The sequence below is a fragment of the Bos javanicus genome, chromosome 5 (genome assembly GCF_032452875.1).
Source record: "Bos javanicus breed banteng chromosome 5, ARS-OSU_banteng_1.0, whole genome shotgun sequence".
NCBI classification, from domain to species: Eukaryota; Metazoa; Chordata; class Mammalia; order Artiodactyla; family Bovidae; genus Bos; species Bos javanicus.
The window spans coordinates 102938624-102955192 of NC_083872.1; the positions used below are offsets into that span (position 1 = coordinate 102938624).

The following is a 16569-nucleotide window of genomic DNA, read 5'->3' on the forward strand; positions in this document are numbered from 1 at the left end:
CTTGACAGTTATTTTGCTTTTTTGCATTTGTTTTTCTTGGGGATGGTCTTGCTCCCTGTCTCCTGTACAATGTCATGAACCTCCATCCATAGTTCATCAGGCACTCTGTCTATCAGATCTAGTGCCTTAAATCGATTTGTCACTTCCACTGTATAATCGTAAGAGATTTTATTTAGGTCATACTTGAATGGTCTAGTGGTTTTCCTTACTTTCTTCAATTTAAGTCTGAATTTGGCAATAAAGAGTTCATGATCTGAGCCACAGTCAGCTCCTGGTCTTGTTTTTGCTGACCGTATAGAATTTCTCCATCTTTGGCTGCAAAGAATATATAATCAATCTGATTTTGGTGTTGACTATCTGGTGATGTCCATGTGTAGAGTCCTCTCTTGTGTTGCTGGAAGAGGGTGTTTGCTATGACCAGTGCATTCTCTTGGCAAAACTCTGTTAGCCTTTGCCCTGCCTTCATTCCTTACTCCAAGGCCAAATTTGCCTGTTACTCCAGGTGTTTCTTGACTTCCTACTTTTGCACTCCAGTCCCATATAATGAAAGGGACTTCTTTTGGTGGTGTTAGTTCTAGAAGGTCTTGTAGGTCTTCCAAGAAGCTTTCATAGAAGCTTCATATCTTCAGCTTCAGCTTCTTCAGCATTACTGGTTCGGGCATGCTGCTACTTCTGCTAAGTTGCTTCAGTCGTGTCCGACTCTGTGTGACCCCATAGATGGCAGCCCACCAGGCTCCCCTGTCCCTGGGATTCTCTAGGCAAGAATACTGGAGTGGGTTGCCATTTCCTTCTCCAATGCATGAAAGTGAAAACTGAAAGTGAAGTCACTCAGTCATCTCCAACTCCCACAGACCCCATGGACTGCAGCCTACCAGGCTTCTCCGTCCATGGGATTTTCCAGACAAGTGTACTGAAGTGGGTTGCCATTGCACAGACTTGGAATACTGTGATACTGAATGGTTTGCCTTGGAAATGAACAGAGATCATTCTGTCATTTTTGAGATTGCATTCAAGTACTGCATTTTGGACTCATTTGTTTGCTATGATGGCTACTTCATTTTTTCTTTTTTTTTTTAATTTAATTTTATTTTTAAACTTTACATAATTGTATTAGTTTTGCCAAATATCAAAATGAATCCGCCACAGGTATACATGTGTTACTTCATTTTTTCTAAGGGATTCTTGCCCACAGTAGTAGATATAATGGTCATTTGAGTTAAATTCACCAATTCCAGTCCATTTTAGTTCGCCGATCCCTAAAATGTCTACTTTCACTTTTGTCATCTCCTGTTTGACCACTTGCAATTTGCCTTGCTTCATGGACCTAACATTCAAGATTCCTATGTAATATTGTTCTTCACAGCGTTGGACTTTGCTTCTATCCCCAGTCACATCCACAGCTGAGTGTTGTCTTTGCTTTGACTCCATCTCTTCATTCTTTCTGGAGTTATTGCTCCACTGATCTCTGGTAGCAATTTGGGCACCTACCAAATTGGGGAGTTCATCTTTCAGTGTCCTATCTTTTTGCCTTTTCATACTGTTCATGGGGTTCTCAAGGCAGGAATACTGAAGTGGTTTGCCATTCCCTTCTCCAGTGGACCACATTTTGTCAGCACTCTCCACCATGACCCGTCCATCTTGGGTGGCCATATTGGCATGGCTCATAGTTTCACTGAGTTAGGCAAGGCGTGATCCATATGATCAGATTGGTCAGTTTTCTGTAATTTTGGTTTTCAGTTTGTCTGCCCTCTGATGGAGGAGGATAAGAGGCTTATGGAAGTTCCCTGAAGGGAGAGAAAAACAAGGAAAGATAAGAAGCCTTCCTCAGTGACCAGTGCAAAGAAATAGAGGAAACCAATAGAATGCAAAAGACTATAGATCTCTTCAAGAAAATTAGAGATACCAAGGGAATATTTAATGCAAAGATGGGCTCAATAAAGGACAGAAATGGTATGGACCTAACATAAGCAGAAGATATTAAGAAGAGGTGGCAAGAATACACAGAAGAAATATACAAAAAAGATCTTCATGACCCAGATAATCATGATAGTATGATCACTCACCTAGAGTGAGGCATCCTGCCTGGAATGCAAAGTCAAGTGGGCCTTAGGAAGCATCACTACGAACAAAGCTAGTGGAGGTGATGGAATTCCAGTTGAGCTATTTCAAATCCTAAAAGATGATGCTGTGAAAGTGCTACACTCAATATGCCAGCAAATTTGAAAACTCAGCAGTGGCCACAAGACTGGAAAGGGTCAGTTTTCATTCCAATCCTAAAGAAAGGCAATGTCTACAAATGTTTAAACTACCACACAATTGCACTCATCTCACACACTAGCAAAGTAATGCTGAAAATTCTTCAAGCTAAGCTTCGACAGTACATAAACCATGAACTTCCAGATGTTCAAGCCGGTTTTAAAAAAGGCAGAGGAACGAGAGATCAAATTGCCAACATCTGTTGGATCATTGAAAAAGCAAGAGAGTTCCAGAAAAACATCTGTCTCTGTTTTATTGACTATGCCAAAGCCTTGGACTGCGTGGATCACAACAAACTGTGGAAAATTCTTCAAGAGATGGGAATACAAGCCACCTGACCTGCCTCTTGAGAAACCTATATGCAGGTCAGGAAGCAACAGTTAGAACTGGACATGGAACAACAGACTGGTTCCTAATAGGGAAAGAAATACATCAAGGCTGTATATTGTCACCCTGCTTATTTAACTTATATGCAGAGTACATCATGAGAAATGCTGGGCTGGATGAAGCACAAGCTGGAATCAAGATTGCCAGGAGAAATATCAATAACCTCAGATATGCAGATGACACCACCCTTATGGCAGAAAGTGAAGAGGAACTAAAAAGCCTCTTGATGAAAGTGAAAGAGGAGAGTGAAAAAGTTGGCTTAAAGCTCAACATTCAGAAAACTAAGATCATGGCATCTGATCCCATCACTTCATGGCAAATAAATGAGGAAACAGTGGAAACAGTGTCAGACTTTATTTTTCTGGGCTCCAAAATCACTGCAGATGGTGACTGCAGCCATGAAATTATAAGATGCTTACTCCTTGGAAGAAAAGTTATGACCAACCTAGACAGCATATTACAAAGCAGAGACATTACTTTGCCGACAAAGGTCTGTCTAATCAAGGGTATAGTTTTTCCAGTAGTCATGTATGGATGTGAGAGTTGGAGTATAAAGAAAGCTGAGCACCAAAGAACTGATGCTTTTGAACTGTAGTGTTGGAGAAGGCTCTTGAGAGTCCCTTGGACTTCAAGGAGTTCAAACCAGTCCATCCTAAAGGAAATCAGTCCTGAATATTCATTGGAAGGACTGATGCTGAAGCTGAAACTCCAATACTTTGGTCACCTGATGCAAAGAACTGACTCACTGGTAAAGACCCTGATGTTGGGAAAGATTGAAAGGGGGAGGATAAGGGGACAACAGAGGATGAGATGATTGAATGGCATCACTGACTCAATGGACATGAGTTTGAGCAAACCCCAGGAGCTGGTGATGGACAGGGAGGCCTGGTGTGCTGCAGTCCATGGGGTTACAAGGAGTTGGACATGACTGAGTGACTAAACTGAAATGAAAGTAAAACTGTCTGCAATAGACTCAAATAGATATACTGAGAAAGCTAAGTAATCAGAGGAAACAGAAATTACAAACAAAACACCAAGAAAAAGGCACAAAGCCTGAAACTGAAAGAAATATACGTAAGTGTAAAATGTACCTGTTAAAAAAATGTCAGAATTAATGTATTCTTTCCACATAATCCTATGAAACCTCCTACCCAATCTATACAGAGATCCTGTGCGAAAGTGATGGCAGGATCTCTGCGAGGTGGTTACTCACTTTCAGGGTCAGAGACTTAACCACCTCCCACTTTCTGGTGTTTTACTGTAGGAAAAATATCATCAATAAAAGATTTAATAGTTTAATGCTTCTTTAGCCTTCAAGTGGAAAAGACAAAGAGATGAGGCAAGAGAGGCAAGGAGTGGCAAATATATGTTTTTGAAATATCTATCACCACATTCTCTCAGGCAACACCCAGCATATCATTCAAGATATATCTGAATGGAGTGTGTGTGTTTGTGTATGTAGGAAAGAGAGAGAGATAGAAATGTTGCAGGGAATAAGCACTTTGGTTTGAATATCTGTCACCCCCCAACATTTATTTACTTCGTTCAGCACTTGCTGTTGAAATCCCAACTCCCAGTGTAATGGTATTAAGTGGTAGAACCTTCTCAGACTCTTCCAAAAGCAGAAGAAAAGAACACTGCCAAACTCATTTTATGAGGCCAACAAGGTTCTGATATCAAAACCAGACAAGAAATATCTCTGATAAACAGAGGGACAAAAATCCTCAACAGAGTATTAAAAAACATAATTCAATCATGCATCCAAAGGATCATGCATGATGATCAAGTGAGATTTGTTCCAAAGGATGCAAGGATGGTTCAATATTCACAGATCAATCAATGTGATACACCAAGTAAACAAAATGAAAATGAAAATCATATCCTCTCAGTAGATGTAGAAAAAACATTTGAAAACATTAACATCCATTTCTGATTTTAAAAACCTCTATAAAGTAGATATAGAGGGATTATATCTCAATATAATAAAGACCATATGACAAACTCACAGCTAACCTCCTACTCAACAGTAAAAAGCTGAATATTTTTTCTCTGAGATCAGATGCAAGACAAAGATGCCTAATCACCACTTTTATTCAACATAGTTTTGGTATTCCTAGCCAAAACAATCTGGCAAGGAAAAAAAAATAAGGACACACAAATCTGAAAGGAAAAGGCAAAACTGATGCTATTTGGAGATTTCATAATATTATATACAGAAAACCCTAAAGTCCCCACCAAAATCTGTTAGAACTAATACACTCAGTGAAGTCGCAAAATACAAACTTCATATACAAAAATCAGTTTCATTTCTATACGCTAATAACAAATTACCATAAGGAAAAATTAAGAAAATGATTCTATTTACAGTTGAACAAAAAACTGATAAATTATTAGGAACAAATTTAACCAAAGAGGTGATAGTCCTGTACACTGAAACTCTAAGACACTGATGAAAGATAGTGGATTTTGTTATCAAAATTCCAAAGGAAATTTGCACAGACATGGAACAAACAATCCTAAAATTTGTATGGAACCACAAAGGACCCTGAATAGCCAAAGCAATCTTGAGAAAGAAGAACAATATTGGAGGTGCCATGTTTCCTGATTTAAAACTATATTTCAAAGCTGTATTAAGCAAAACAGTATAGTGTTGGTATAAAAATGGGTGCAGAGATCAACAGAATAGAATAGAGAGCCGAGAAATAAACCCAAATACATACAGTTAATTAATTTTTGACAGAGGAACTAGGAATATGCAATGCCGAAAGGACATTCTCTTCAATAAACGGTGTTGGGAAAGCTGGACAGCTACATGCAAAAAATAAAACTGGACCACTCTCTCATAGCATTCACAGAAATTAATTCAAAATGGATCAAAGACTTAATCATAAGTCCTGCAGTCATAAAAATCCTGGAAGAAAAAGTCATAGACATCAGTTTTGGTGGTGGCTTTTTGGATTAGGCAACAAGAGCAAAACTAAGTGGGACGACATAAAACTAAAAACTTCTGCACAACAAAAGACACCATCAGCAAAATGAGGAACTTAGCGGGCAGTCCAGTGGTCAGGACTCAGTGCTTTCACTGCCACGGCCCAGATGAAATCTCTGTTTGGGGAACTAAGATCCAGTAGGGCATGCAGGTTGGTAAATATATGAATAAAGGGCAAAGATATTGTGGTGAAAAATATTTTTTTTAATGGAAAGACAATCTATAGTATTGGAGAAAATATTTGAAAAATATATTTCTGATATGGGTTAATATGTGGAATACATAAAGGACTCATTCAACTCAAGAGCAAAAGAATACAGTCTCATTTAAAAATGGGCAGAGGGCCTGAATAGACATTTTTTCAAAGAAAACATACAGTTGTTCATGAAAAGGTACATGAAAAGACATACAACATTACTAATCATCAGGAAAATGCAAATCAAAACCATAATGAGATATCACCTCATAGAGTTGTTTTTATCAAAAAAAAAAAACAAGAAATAATGAGAATTTTTGAGAATGTGGTGAGAAGAAAAAGCTTGTGCACAGTTGGGGGAAAGATAAGTTGGTGCAGCCACCATGGAAAACAGTATTAAGGTTCCTCAATAGAAACTCAAACCTAAAAATAAAACTGCCATGTGAGTTAGTAATTTCACTTTGGGGTATTTACCAGAAGAAAATAAAAACACTACTTAAAAAGATATGTGCAACCCAATGTTCATTGCAGAATTATTTAAAATAGCCAAACAACATTAAGCCTTTTTTGATGGATGAATGGATAAATAAAATTTGCTATGTACATATATCCAGCCATAAAAAAGAAGAAAATCTTGCCATTTGCAACATGGATGGAACTTGAGGGCCTTATGCTAAATGAACTAAATCAGATAAAGAAAAGTACCATTTAATCTTATTTACATGTGCGTTATTAAAAAACACACACACACAGAAGAATGAGTTCAGAGATGCAAAGAACAGTTTGGTGGTTTCCAGAGGGTCAATGTGGTCAAAATGGAATGGGTGAAGGTAGCCAAAAGATACAAACTTCCAGGTCTAAAATTAATGTCATGAGGATGTAATGTACAGCATGGTGGCTACAGTTAACCCTGTATTTTATACTTGAGAGTAGGTAAGAAAATACATCTTAAAGTTCTCATCATAAGAAAAAAAAATTGTAACTACATGTTGCGATGGATATTACTATACATGTGGTGATTATTTACCAATATGTACAAATACATAAATGCTATGTTGTACACTTAGGACTAGTACAATGTTACAAGAATTACATCTCAGAAATTTTAACAATCAAGGTTGGAATATGTGAATTAAATTAGTTCCATCCTTACCTCATTTAGGTTTCTCTGGTGGCTCAAACGGTAAAGCATCTGACTGCAATGTGGAAAACCGATTTTGATACCTGGGGTCAGGATGATCCCCTGGAGAAGGGAATGGCAACCCATTCCAGTATTCTTGCCTGGAGAATTCCATGGACAGAGGAACTTGGCAGGCTATACAGTCCACGGAGTCGCAAAGGGTCAGACACGACTGAGTGACTAACATTTTTACTTAATGTCATTTTTGTGGACCCAAATTAAACTTAGATTACTAAAATATCACTTAGATTTTAAAATATCAAATCTCACTGCATCCTACAGGGATTAGGACAGACACACAGAAACATATAGTGAGTCACCTGCACACGAAATATAGGCTTCCTCCTTTGGAGAGCATGAAGTGTAATTCCAAGGGTCAGAAGGACACTGCCAGAGAGAGGTGTCAGTTTTCTGACAGCGGATTCCATCCAACCACCGGGGTCTAGAACCTTCTCTGAGACCAACAGAAGAGTTGAGTGTTCCACTGTCCCCACAGCCAAGCTGTCTGCAGATCATGGACACAGTGATGTCTTCCATGGGGCTGCGGCAGACACTGCCCCAGATCCATTGTAGAAAACTTCCAGCCACCCAGCACACAGCTGGTCCTCGCTTACCATCCTGAGGGCCAGGAACTCTAAGGTTGAAAGGGGAGGAGACAGGACACAGTAAAATCTTTCCTGGATGTTCTAGGTTTTCCTTTCTTCTAGAAACAGTGAACATTCATCTCTGACCTTGTTCAAGAGATACCCACTAGATGACAAGACTGACATCGCCTCCCTTTTAACTGACTTTGTCCATTTGTGTCTGTCTTTCTATTTCTACCACAATGGTGTAGTGGAAATGAACCTAGAGGAAGACCAAACTTCGCAGGTGCTAGTGAGGGAAGAAAGCTGAATCCTGCTTCCTGACAAAATCTTTAGAGTATGTCAAAGGGATGTGATGTGGATACTGGGAAGATAGGCAGAATAATTAACCCCAGAATGCCCACACCCCAATCTCTGCAACTTGTGAATCTGTTACCATATCTGACAAGAAGGATTTACAAGCTAAGGTCCTTAAGCTAAGGACCGTGGGATGATGAGTTTAGGCTAGAATATTGTATTAACAATGTGAGCCGAGTCTAACCACATCCTTAGACCCACTGTCTTTAAAACTAGAATACTTTTCTTTGCTCTGGTTAGAGAGAGAGATGTGACTCTGGATAATGGTTGAAGACAGGCAGCACTGCTGATCTGAAAATGGATGAAGGGGGCTATGAACCACAGAATGTAGGCAGTTTCTAGAAGCTTGAAAAGACAAGAAACAGATTCACCCCTAAAGCCACAAGTGATGCAGCACTGCTAAAGCCTTGATCCCAGCCTGTGAGATCCCTGCTGGACATCTAAGCTACAGAAGTAAGGTAATAAACACATATTGTTTTAAACTACTAGTTGGTATGTTGTTACCTAAGCAAATGAAAACTAGTATTGTGGGTTTAAATTTTTTGTATGTAACTGGAGAGAGAGCCCTGCTTTCAAGAAAGCCTGTGAGAAAAGGCTTTGCCAGGAAACACTGCTAAGAAGAAAGGACCAGAACCTCAGCTGCTGCAGGAGGAAGTGAAAGCACCTCATCTTCATATCTTCTGGAAAGACAGGCTCCATGGAAGGAAGCCTCCTTCTCTGGTCCTTTCAGCATCTCTCCCTCAGGGCTCAGACCCCCGTCCTCCAGGGCCCCACCCCTCTCCCAGCCTGTGGACAGTGTGCAGCGCGGACCTGAGCAGATGACCGCCACATCCTGCTTGTGTCTGCAGTCATGCTGCCCCCAGCCCCGGGAAGGGCACCTCCATACATGGGACTCATTTCCAGCGCAGTTCAGGTCGTCCAGCCAGATGGGCCCTGATCCTGCCCCAAAGTGAGCAGACCCCGTGGCATTGAGGGCTTCTCCACAGCCCAGCTGCCTGCACACCACGCGGGCATCGTCCAGGTTCCAGCCGTCATCACAGACAGTGCCCCAGGAGCCCTGGTCAAGGATCTCCACTCTCCCGGCGCAGAGACCTCCTCCGTCCACCAGGCGGAGCTGTCTGCTGTCTGAGGAAAGAGAAATGGGACAATGGGGCAGTGACCCCAGGGGTTGAGAAGCGTCTTCTGTCCTGTGGGACCCTTACCTGAGCAGTAGGAGACGCTCTCCTCTGAGGCCGTAGAGCCTGCTGGTTCAGATACGGAGTCGTTGCACTGCGGCAGCACCTGGGTGTGATTTCCTGCAGAAACAGCAATGATCAGAAGTCTGGAAGGGTTGAATAATAAGAAACTGTTAAAGGAAATGACCTAGTGATGGAGCCTAAGATGAAAGTTGTGACCCAGTAGTAAAGTTATCATAATCTTAGTGTTCACCTTCTCCAAGGAGAGTTCTGCTTCTGACAGTACCACAATTTCTGTTTTAACCCAAGTGTTGCTGTAAGAATGAGTTAAGTAAGATGTTTTATCGCTAAATCTATCCCTGAGCTGTGCTTAGTCACTCAGTCTTGTCTGACTCTTTGCAACCCTATGGACTGTAGCCCTCCAGGCCCCTCTGTCCATGCTGATTCTCCAGGCAAGAATACTGGAGTGGGTTGCCACACCCTCCTCTACGGGATCTTCCCAACCCAGGGATGTAACCCACGTCTCCAGCTCTGATGCTTTACCATCTAATCCACCAGGAAGCCCAAATCTACACCTAAGTAGAAGCAAAACAAAATCCTTTCTGAAGAAGTTCTACAATTTCTTCAATATCTATCTTTAAAACAAACACATAAAATAGATCTCAGGAAAAACAGAAAGGAAAAAGGAGATACTAGAAAGAATTTCCCAGGGTTTTCAGCTGCTAGTGTTATCTGACAGAGAATTTAAATAGCCGTAATTAAAGTGCTTGTGGAATTAAGCACTGACAAAATGTGTATCTTTGTAGACAAATGATAACAAAAACCGAATACTTCTAGAGCACAAAAACTTGTTACCAGAAACTAAAAACTAAAGAATAAGTGTAGCCACACATTAGCTCAGCATAAGGCACAAACATCAAAATGCAAGATCAGAGGATATTCTTCAGATTAGAAATTCAGGTTCTGGTTATATTGTTGTATAGCAGATTTTTCCGCAAAACTTAGTCCAGTCACTCAGTCATGTCCGACTCTTTGCGACCCCATGGACTGCAGCATACCAGGCTTCGCTGTCCATCACCAACTCCCAGAGCTTGCTCAAACTCATATTCATCGAGTCACTGATGCCATCCAACCATCTCTTCCTCTGTTGTCCCCTTCTCCTCCTGCCTTCAATCATTCCCAGCATTAGAGTCTTTTCAGATGAGTCAGTTCTTCACATCAGGTGGCCAAAGTATTGGAACTTCAGCTTCAGCAACAGTCCTTCCAGTGAATATTCAGGACTGATTTCCTTTAGGACTGACTGGTTTGATTTCCTTGCAGTCCAAGGGACTCTCAAGAGTATTCTTCAACACCACAGTTCAAACGCATCAGTTCTTCAGCACTAAGCCTTCTTTATGGTCCACCTCTCACATTCATACATGACTACTGGAAAAACTATAGCTTTGACTAGACGGGTCTTTGTTGGCAAACCAATGTCTCTGCTTTTTAATATACTGTCTAGGTTGGTCATAGCTTTTCTTCCAAGGAGTAAAGCATCTTTTAATTTCATGGCTACAATCACCATCTGCAGTAATTTTGGAGCCCCCAAAAATAAAGTCTGTCACTGTTTCCACTGTTTCCCCATCTATTTGCCATGACGTGATGGGACCAGATGTCATGATCTTTGTCTTCTGAATGTTGAGTTTTAAGCCAACTATTTCACTCTCCTCTTTCACTTTCATCAAGAGGCTCTTCAGTTCCTGTTCACTTTCTGCCTTAAGGGTAGTGTCATTAGCATATCTGAGGTTTGTGATATTTCTCTTTGCAATCTTGATTCCAACTTGTGATCCATCCAGCCCATCATTTCGTATGATGTACTCTGCATATAAGTTAAATAAGCAGGGTGACAATATACAGCCTTGACATTCACCTTTCCCAATTTGGAAACAGTCTGTTGTTCCATGTCCAGTTCTAACTGTAGCTTCTTGACCTGCATACAGATTTCCCAGAAGGTAGGTAAGATGGTCTGGTATTCCCAACTCTTGAAGAATTTTCCACAGTTTGTTGTGATCCACATAGTCAAAGGTTTGGTGTAGTTAATAATGCAGAAGTAGATGTTTTTCTGGAACTCTCTTGCTTTTTCTGTGATCCAACAGATGTTAGCAATTTGATCATTATGAAAAGGCAAAATTTAGTAGCTGAAGGAAAATATATATATACTTCATTTTGCTTATGACTCTGGGTCATTAATCAGAAAAAGACTCAGTTTGGCAGTCTTTCAGTCAGGCCTTTCAGTGCTGCAATTAGATGTTACCTGGAGCTGAAGTCATTTAAAGATTTGACTGAACCCTGGTTCTGTAAGGAAATTCCCAGAAGTGTCCTAAAGGTAAAGGAACATCATGTCTTCAACTTAATTCAGAAAGATTTTGCATACTCAGGAAGAAATGGGGCAGAAGGGGAACAGAGAAAGAAGGACAGAGAGAGAGAGAGAGAGAGATTAAAGAAAATGTTTATACTAACATTGAGAAATCCAGGTAAAGGTCATCAGGGAATTTTTATATTATTTTCCCAATACTTTTATAAGTCTCAATTACATCAAAATTTAAAAAATTAAAAGATGAAAACAAGTCAAAGATAATTCATTGCCAGGACACTTTCACAAAAATACTCATAACATCAAAAATAAAATACCTAGGGAAAACGCAGTAGAAGACGGGCAAAATCTCTGAGAGAAATTCAAGATCTAACTGAATGGAGGGATGTATTATGTCAATGATTTGGGGAGCTCAAAAAGATATAAGCATCTGAATGCAGAGTTCCAAAGAATAGCAAGAAGAGATAAGAAAGCCTTCCTCAGTGATCAATGCAAAGAAATAGAGGAAAATAACAGAATGGGAAAGACTAGAGATCTCTTCAAGAAACCTAGAGATACCAAGGGAACGTTTCATGCAAAGATGGGCTCGAAAAAGGACAGAAATGGTATAGACCTAACAGAAGCAGAAGATATTAAGAAGAGGTGGCACGAATACACAGAAAAACTGTACAAAAAAGAACTTCACGACCAAGATAATCAAATGGTGTGATCACTAACCTAGAGCCAGACATCCTGGAATGTGAAGTCAAGTGGGCCTTAGAAAGCATCACTATGAAGCTAATGAAGGTGATGGAATTCCAGTTGAGCTATGTCAAATCCTGAAAGATGATGTGGTGAAAGTGCTGCACTCAATATGCTAGCGAATTTGGAAAACGCAGCAGTGGCCACAGGACTGAAAAGGTCAGTTTTCATTCCAATCCCAAAGAAGGGCAATGCCAAAGAATGCTCAAACTACCGCACAATTACACTCATCTCACACGCTAGTAAGGTAATGCTCAAAATTCTCCAAGCCAGTCTTCAGCAATACGTGAACTGTGAACTTCCAGATGTTCAAGCTGGTTTTAGAAAAGGCAGAGGAACCAGAGATCAAATTGCCAACATCTGCTGGATCATGGAAAAAGCAAGAGAGTTCCAGAAAAACATCTATTTCTGCTTTATTGACTATGCCAAAGCCTTTGACTATGTGGATCACAATAAACTGTGGAAAATTCTTCAAGAGATGGGAATACCAGAGCACCTGACCTGCCTCTTGAGAAACCTATATGCAGGTCAGGAAGCAACAGTTAAAACTGGACATGGAACAACACACTGGTTCCAAATAGGAAAAGGAGTATGTCAAGGCTGTATATTATCACCCTGCTTATTTAACTTCTATGCAGAGTACATCATGAGAAACACTGGGCGGAAGAAGCACAAGCTGGAATTAAGATTGCCGGGAGAAATATCAATAGCCTCCGATATGCAGATGACACCGCCCTTATGGCAGAAAGTGAAGAGGAACTCAAAAGCCTCTTGATGAAAGTGAAAGTGGAGAGTGAAAAAGTTGGCTTAAAGCTCAACATTCAGAAGACAAAGATCATGGCATCTGGTCCCATCACTTCATGGGAAATAGATGGGGAAACAGTGTAAACAGTGTCAGACTTTATTTTGGGGGGCTCCAAAATCACTGCAGATGGTGACTGCAGCCATGAAATTAAAAGATGCTTACTCCTTGGAAGAAAAGTTATGACCAACCTAGATAACATATTGAAAAGCAGAAACATTACTTTGCCAACAAAGGTCCATCTAGTCAAAGCTATGGTTTTCCAGTGGTCATGGTATGGATGTGAGAGTGGACTGTGAAGAAAGCTGAGCACCGAAGAATTCATGCTTTTGAACTGTGGTGTTGAAGAAGACTCTTGAGAGTCCCTTGGACTGCAAAGAGATCCAACCAGTCCATTCTGAAGGAGATCAGCCCTGGGATTTCTTGGGAAGGAATGATGCTAAAGCTGAAACTCCAGTACTTTGGCCACCTCATGTGAAGAGCTGACTCATTGGAAAAGTCTCTGATGCTGGGAGGGATTGGGGGCAGGAGGAGAAGGGGACGACAGAGGATCATATGGCTGGATGGCATCACTGACTCGATGGACGTGAGTCTGAGTGAACTCCGGGAGATGGTGATGGACAGGGAGGCCTGGCATGCTGCGATTCATGGAGTCACAAATAGTCGGATATGACTGAGCAACTGAACTGACTGACTGACTGAGGGAAAACCTAGTAGAAGACGGGCAAGATCTTTAAGAGAAATTCAAGATCTAACTGAATGGAGGGATGTATTATGTCAATGATTTGGTGAGGTCAACATTGTCAGTGTCAATCATCCTCAAATTTCTATGTCTCCGCTCCAACTTCTAAGCCTATTCTCAATGTAAATACCCTTAAGCTTTTCTTTTGGTGAAAAATGACAAACTAATTTCTAAATTCATACAAAATACAAGCAACCAAGAGCGACCAGCACAGTTGGTAAGAAAAGCAATGATGTTAGAGGAATTAAAATAAAGTAACTCTTATAAATTAAAATTATTCAGACTTACTACAAAGTCTGAAACTCGGGGAGATAGTGAAGGACATGGAAGCCTGGTGTGCTGTAGTCACATGGGGTCACAAAGAGTCAGACAGACTTAGCAATTGAACAACAACTGTGACGTTATCATAATTAAGAAAATACAGTATTAGAGCAAGGATAGGCAAATGATAACATGGAACAGAATAAAGAGTCTTAAATAAGACAGACATACTTGCCCTTCTGCTTATGACAAAGGCAGCACTGCAGTGGGGAAGAGTCTTTTCAGAAAAAGATTCTGAGTCAGTTGGATGTCCATATGAAACCTGACCCTTATCTTACACAGATATCAATCCCAGAAGGAATGCACAATAATATGCAAGAGAAAAATGATAAAATTTCCATAAGATACTCAGAGAATGATTTTAAGATCTTCGAGTAGGCAAAATTCTTTTTTAATGTATATAAGAAGCATTAAATGTACAGAAAATAGTTGGTAAGTTATGTTTACATAAGATTAAGAAATAAGTTCATCAAAGGACACCATCTGATTAAGAATATGAAGATAAAAGACCAAGGGTTAAACATGGAAAATAAGTAACACATATTTGCGTCCAAAGACAGTGTCATGGTAAGTCGTCACATCATATTTGCAATAGTCAAGAACTGGAAACAGCTCAGATATCTACTGTCAGTCTAATGGATCAGTACATGGTCCTGTACTGATACGCTGAAGTAATAAAAAAATAGGTGCTACAATAAACAACATCATGTGTGAATCCCAAACATAATGTTGAGGCTTAGAAATTAGATACAAAAGATGCCACATACAGCATCCTTTTATAGAAAGTTCAAACACTGATAAAACACTATGTTAGCAGAAGTTAGCTAAGTGATTTTCCCTTTAGAGGAGGGAGGACACAGTTACTGGGGACGACAGTGACTGTGGTGCTGGGGACATTCTCTTTGTTGCTCTGGGTTGGGGTTCATACTGAGGTCTATACTTTCTGCCCCTACATTGTTTTCTATGATTATATGTAAGCAACAACATTGCTTAAAAATATATTATTCCCCTTCACATTTCTTGCCCTGATCTGAAAAATGAATGAACAATGAGAAGATCGACATTTCACCACGAAATATCTAACTTTCAAAGTCCATTTTCCCTCCCTCTCTGCTACTGGGGACATTTCACTCCAGGAACATCCTGAGTACCAGTAGCCCTTTCCTCTCTCTTACCTGAGCAGATCACAGAGGCCATGTTGCCATGGGAACAGTCAGGACCACCCAGGGCAGTCACAGGACAACCCCACAGGAAGGACTCATCCCCTGAGCAGTGAAATTGGGCTGTTAGGATCTGATCACCTCCTTCCACTAAGTGTGGTCCTCTGGGGGTGGACATGGTGACTCCGCAGCCAAGCTGACGACAGACAACATTGGCATTGGCCAGACTCCAGTGGGAGGCACAGAGCACTCTCCATCGTCCAGAAATCTTCATCTCCACCTGCCCCTCACACTGAGAGGAGCCGTTTGTCATGAGCCGGACTTCTGAGTATGCTGGTGGAAGAAGACAGAGTTTCAGCAAACCACATGACTTTCTCACCTGAGCAGGGTGTTCACAGAGGTGAAAGGCCTGACCTGCATCTCACCTGAACAGACAACCTGAGCAGCTCCACTGTGGTGACAAGTGCTCCCTGGACAGGGCACTCTAGGGCAGACCGAGAGCTCAGGCTCCTCCCCCTCGCACCTGAACTCTTCAGCCCAGACCCGGGCACTGGACTCTCTGAAGAGCTCATGCCCCAGGACAGACACAGCCTTGCCACAACCCAGGTCTGCACAGATGACCTGGGCAGTGGGAAGTGTGAAGTTCCCATCAGACACAGGTCCAGGCTTCTCCTAGAATACACTTCTACTTGCCCTGAGCAGGGTCCATCCCCTCCAGCCAGATGCACAAATCCTAAGAGGAAACAACAAAATCAGTGAGTGTTCATGGTACTGACTTGAAACCGCACATTACAGGCCGTGGTGTGAAAGTTTTTCTTTTTAGCAGTGGAGCATGTAGAGAGTTTTTGACAGTTAGTGTCCTAATTGAATTTTCATCAGCAGGTTTCTGAAGAGAAATCCGGAAGGATTACAAGGTCAGTTTGCAATGGCTGAATCCTAAGAACAGACACTTTGAGACTGGTTAGAAATATGAATTCCTAGGTCTAGGAGCCTAGAAACTACAGAGCCCAATTCAGATCATTGGGATGGCTGAATACTGGAAACACATCTTTTAGCATTGGTTGGAGAAGTGAATTTCTCATTTAGCAGCCTAGGACCTACAGATCCAAGGATAATATATAATATGAAGGCATTTAACATAGAGATACGTAGAACAGAAGCCACCCAGAGGGATGTGGGCTATGAGATGAGAGACCTAGCACCCAGACAAGTTTAGAAAGCTTTCATGGGACTTGTGGGGCTGATATTCTGACCAGTTTTATCTCTCAGGAGCTAGTCCTCAAGTGACTTAAGTTAGGGAAAGTCCTGAGGCTGGACCCATGAGGG

At 41.0% G+C, this 16569-nt stretch overlaps 1 protein-coding gene across 1 annotated transcript in view; it reads right to left on the reverse strand.

Moving 5' to 3' along the window:
• Positions 1 to 16569, reverse strand: part of LOC133248204 (antigen WC1.1-like) — a 55673-nt gene that overhangs the window by 17746 nt on the left and 21358 nt on the right. Inside the window, 7 exon segments of the mRNA XM_061418023.1 lie at positions 7329 to 7571; positions 7574 to 7642; positions 8760 to 9074; positions 9152 to 9244; positions 15259 to 15576; positions 15669 to 15905; positions 15908 to 15976. Of these exon segments, the coding sequence (XP_061274007.1) occupies positions 7329 to 7571; positions 7574 to 7642; positions 8760 to 9074; positions 9152 to 9244; positions 15259 to 15576; positions 15669 to 15905; positions 15908 to 15976 (1344 nt within the window).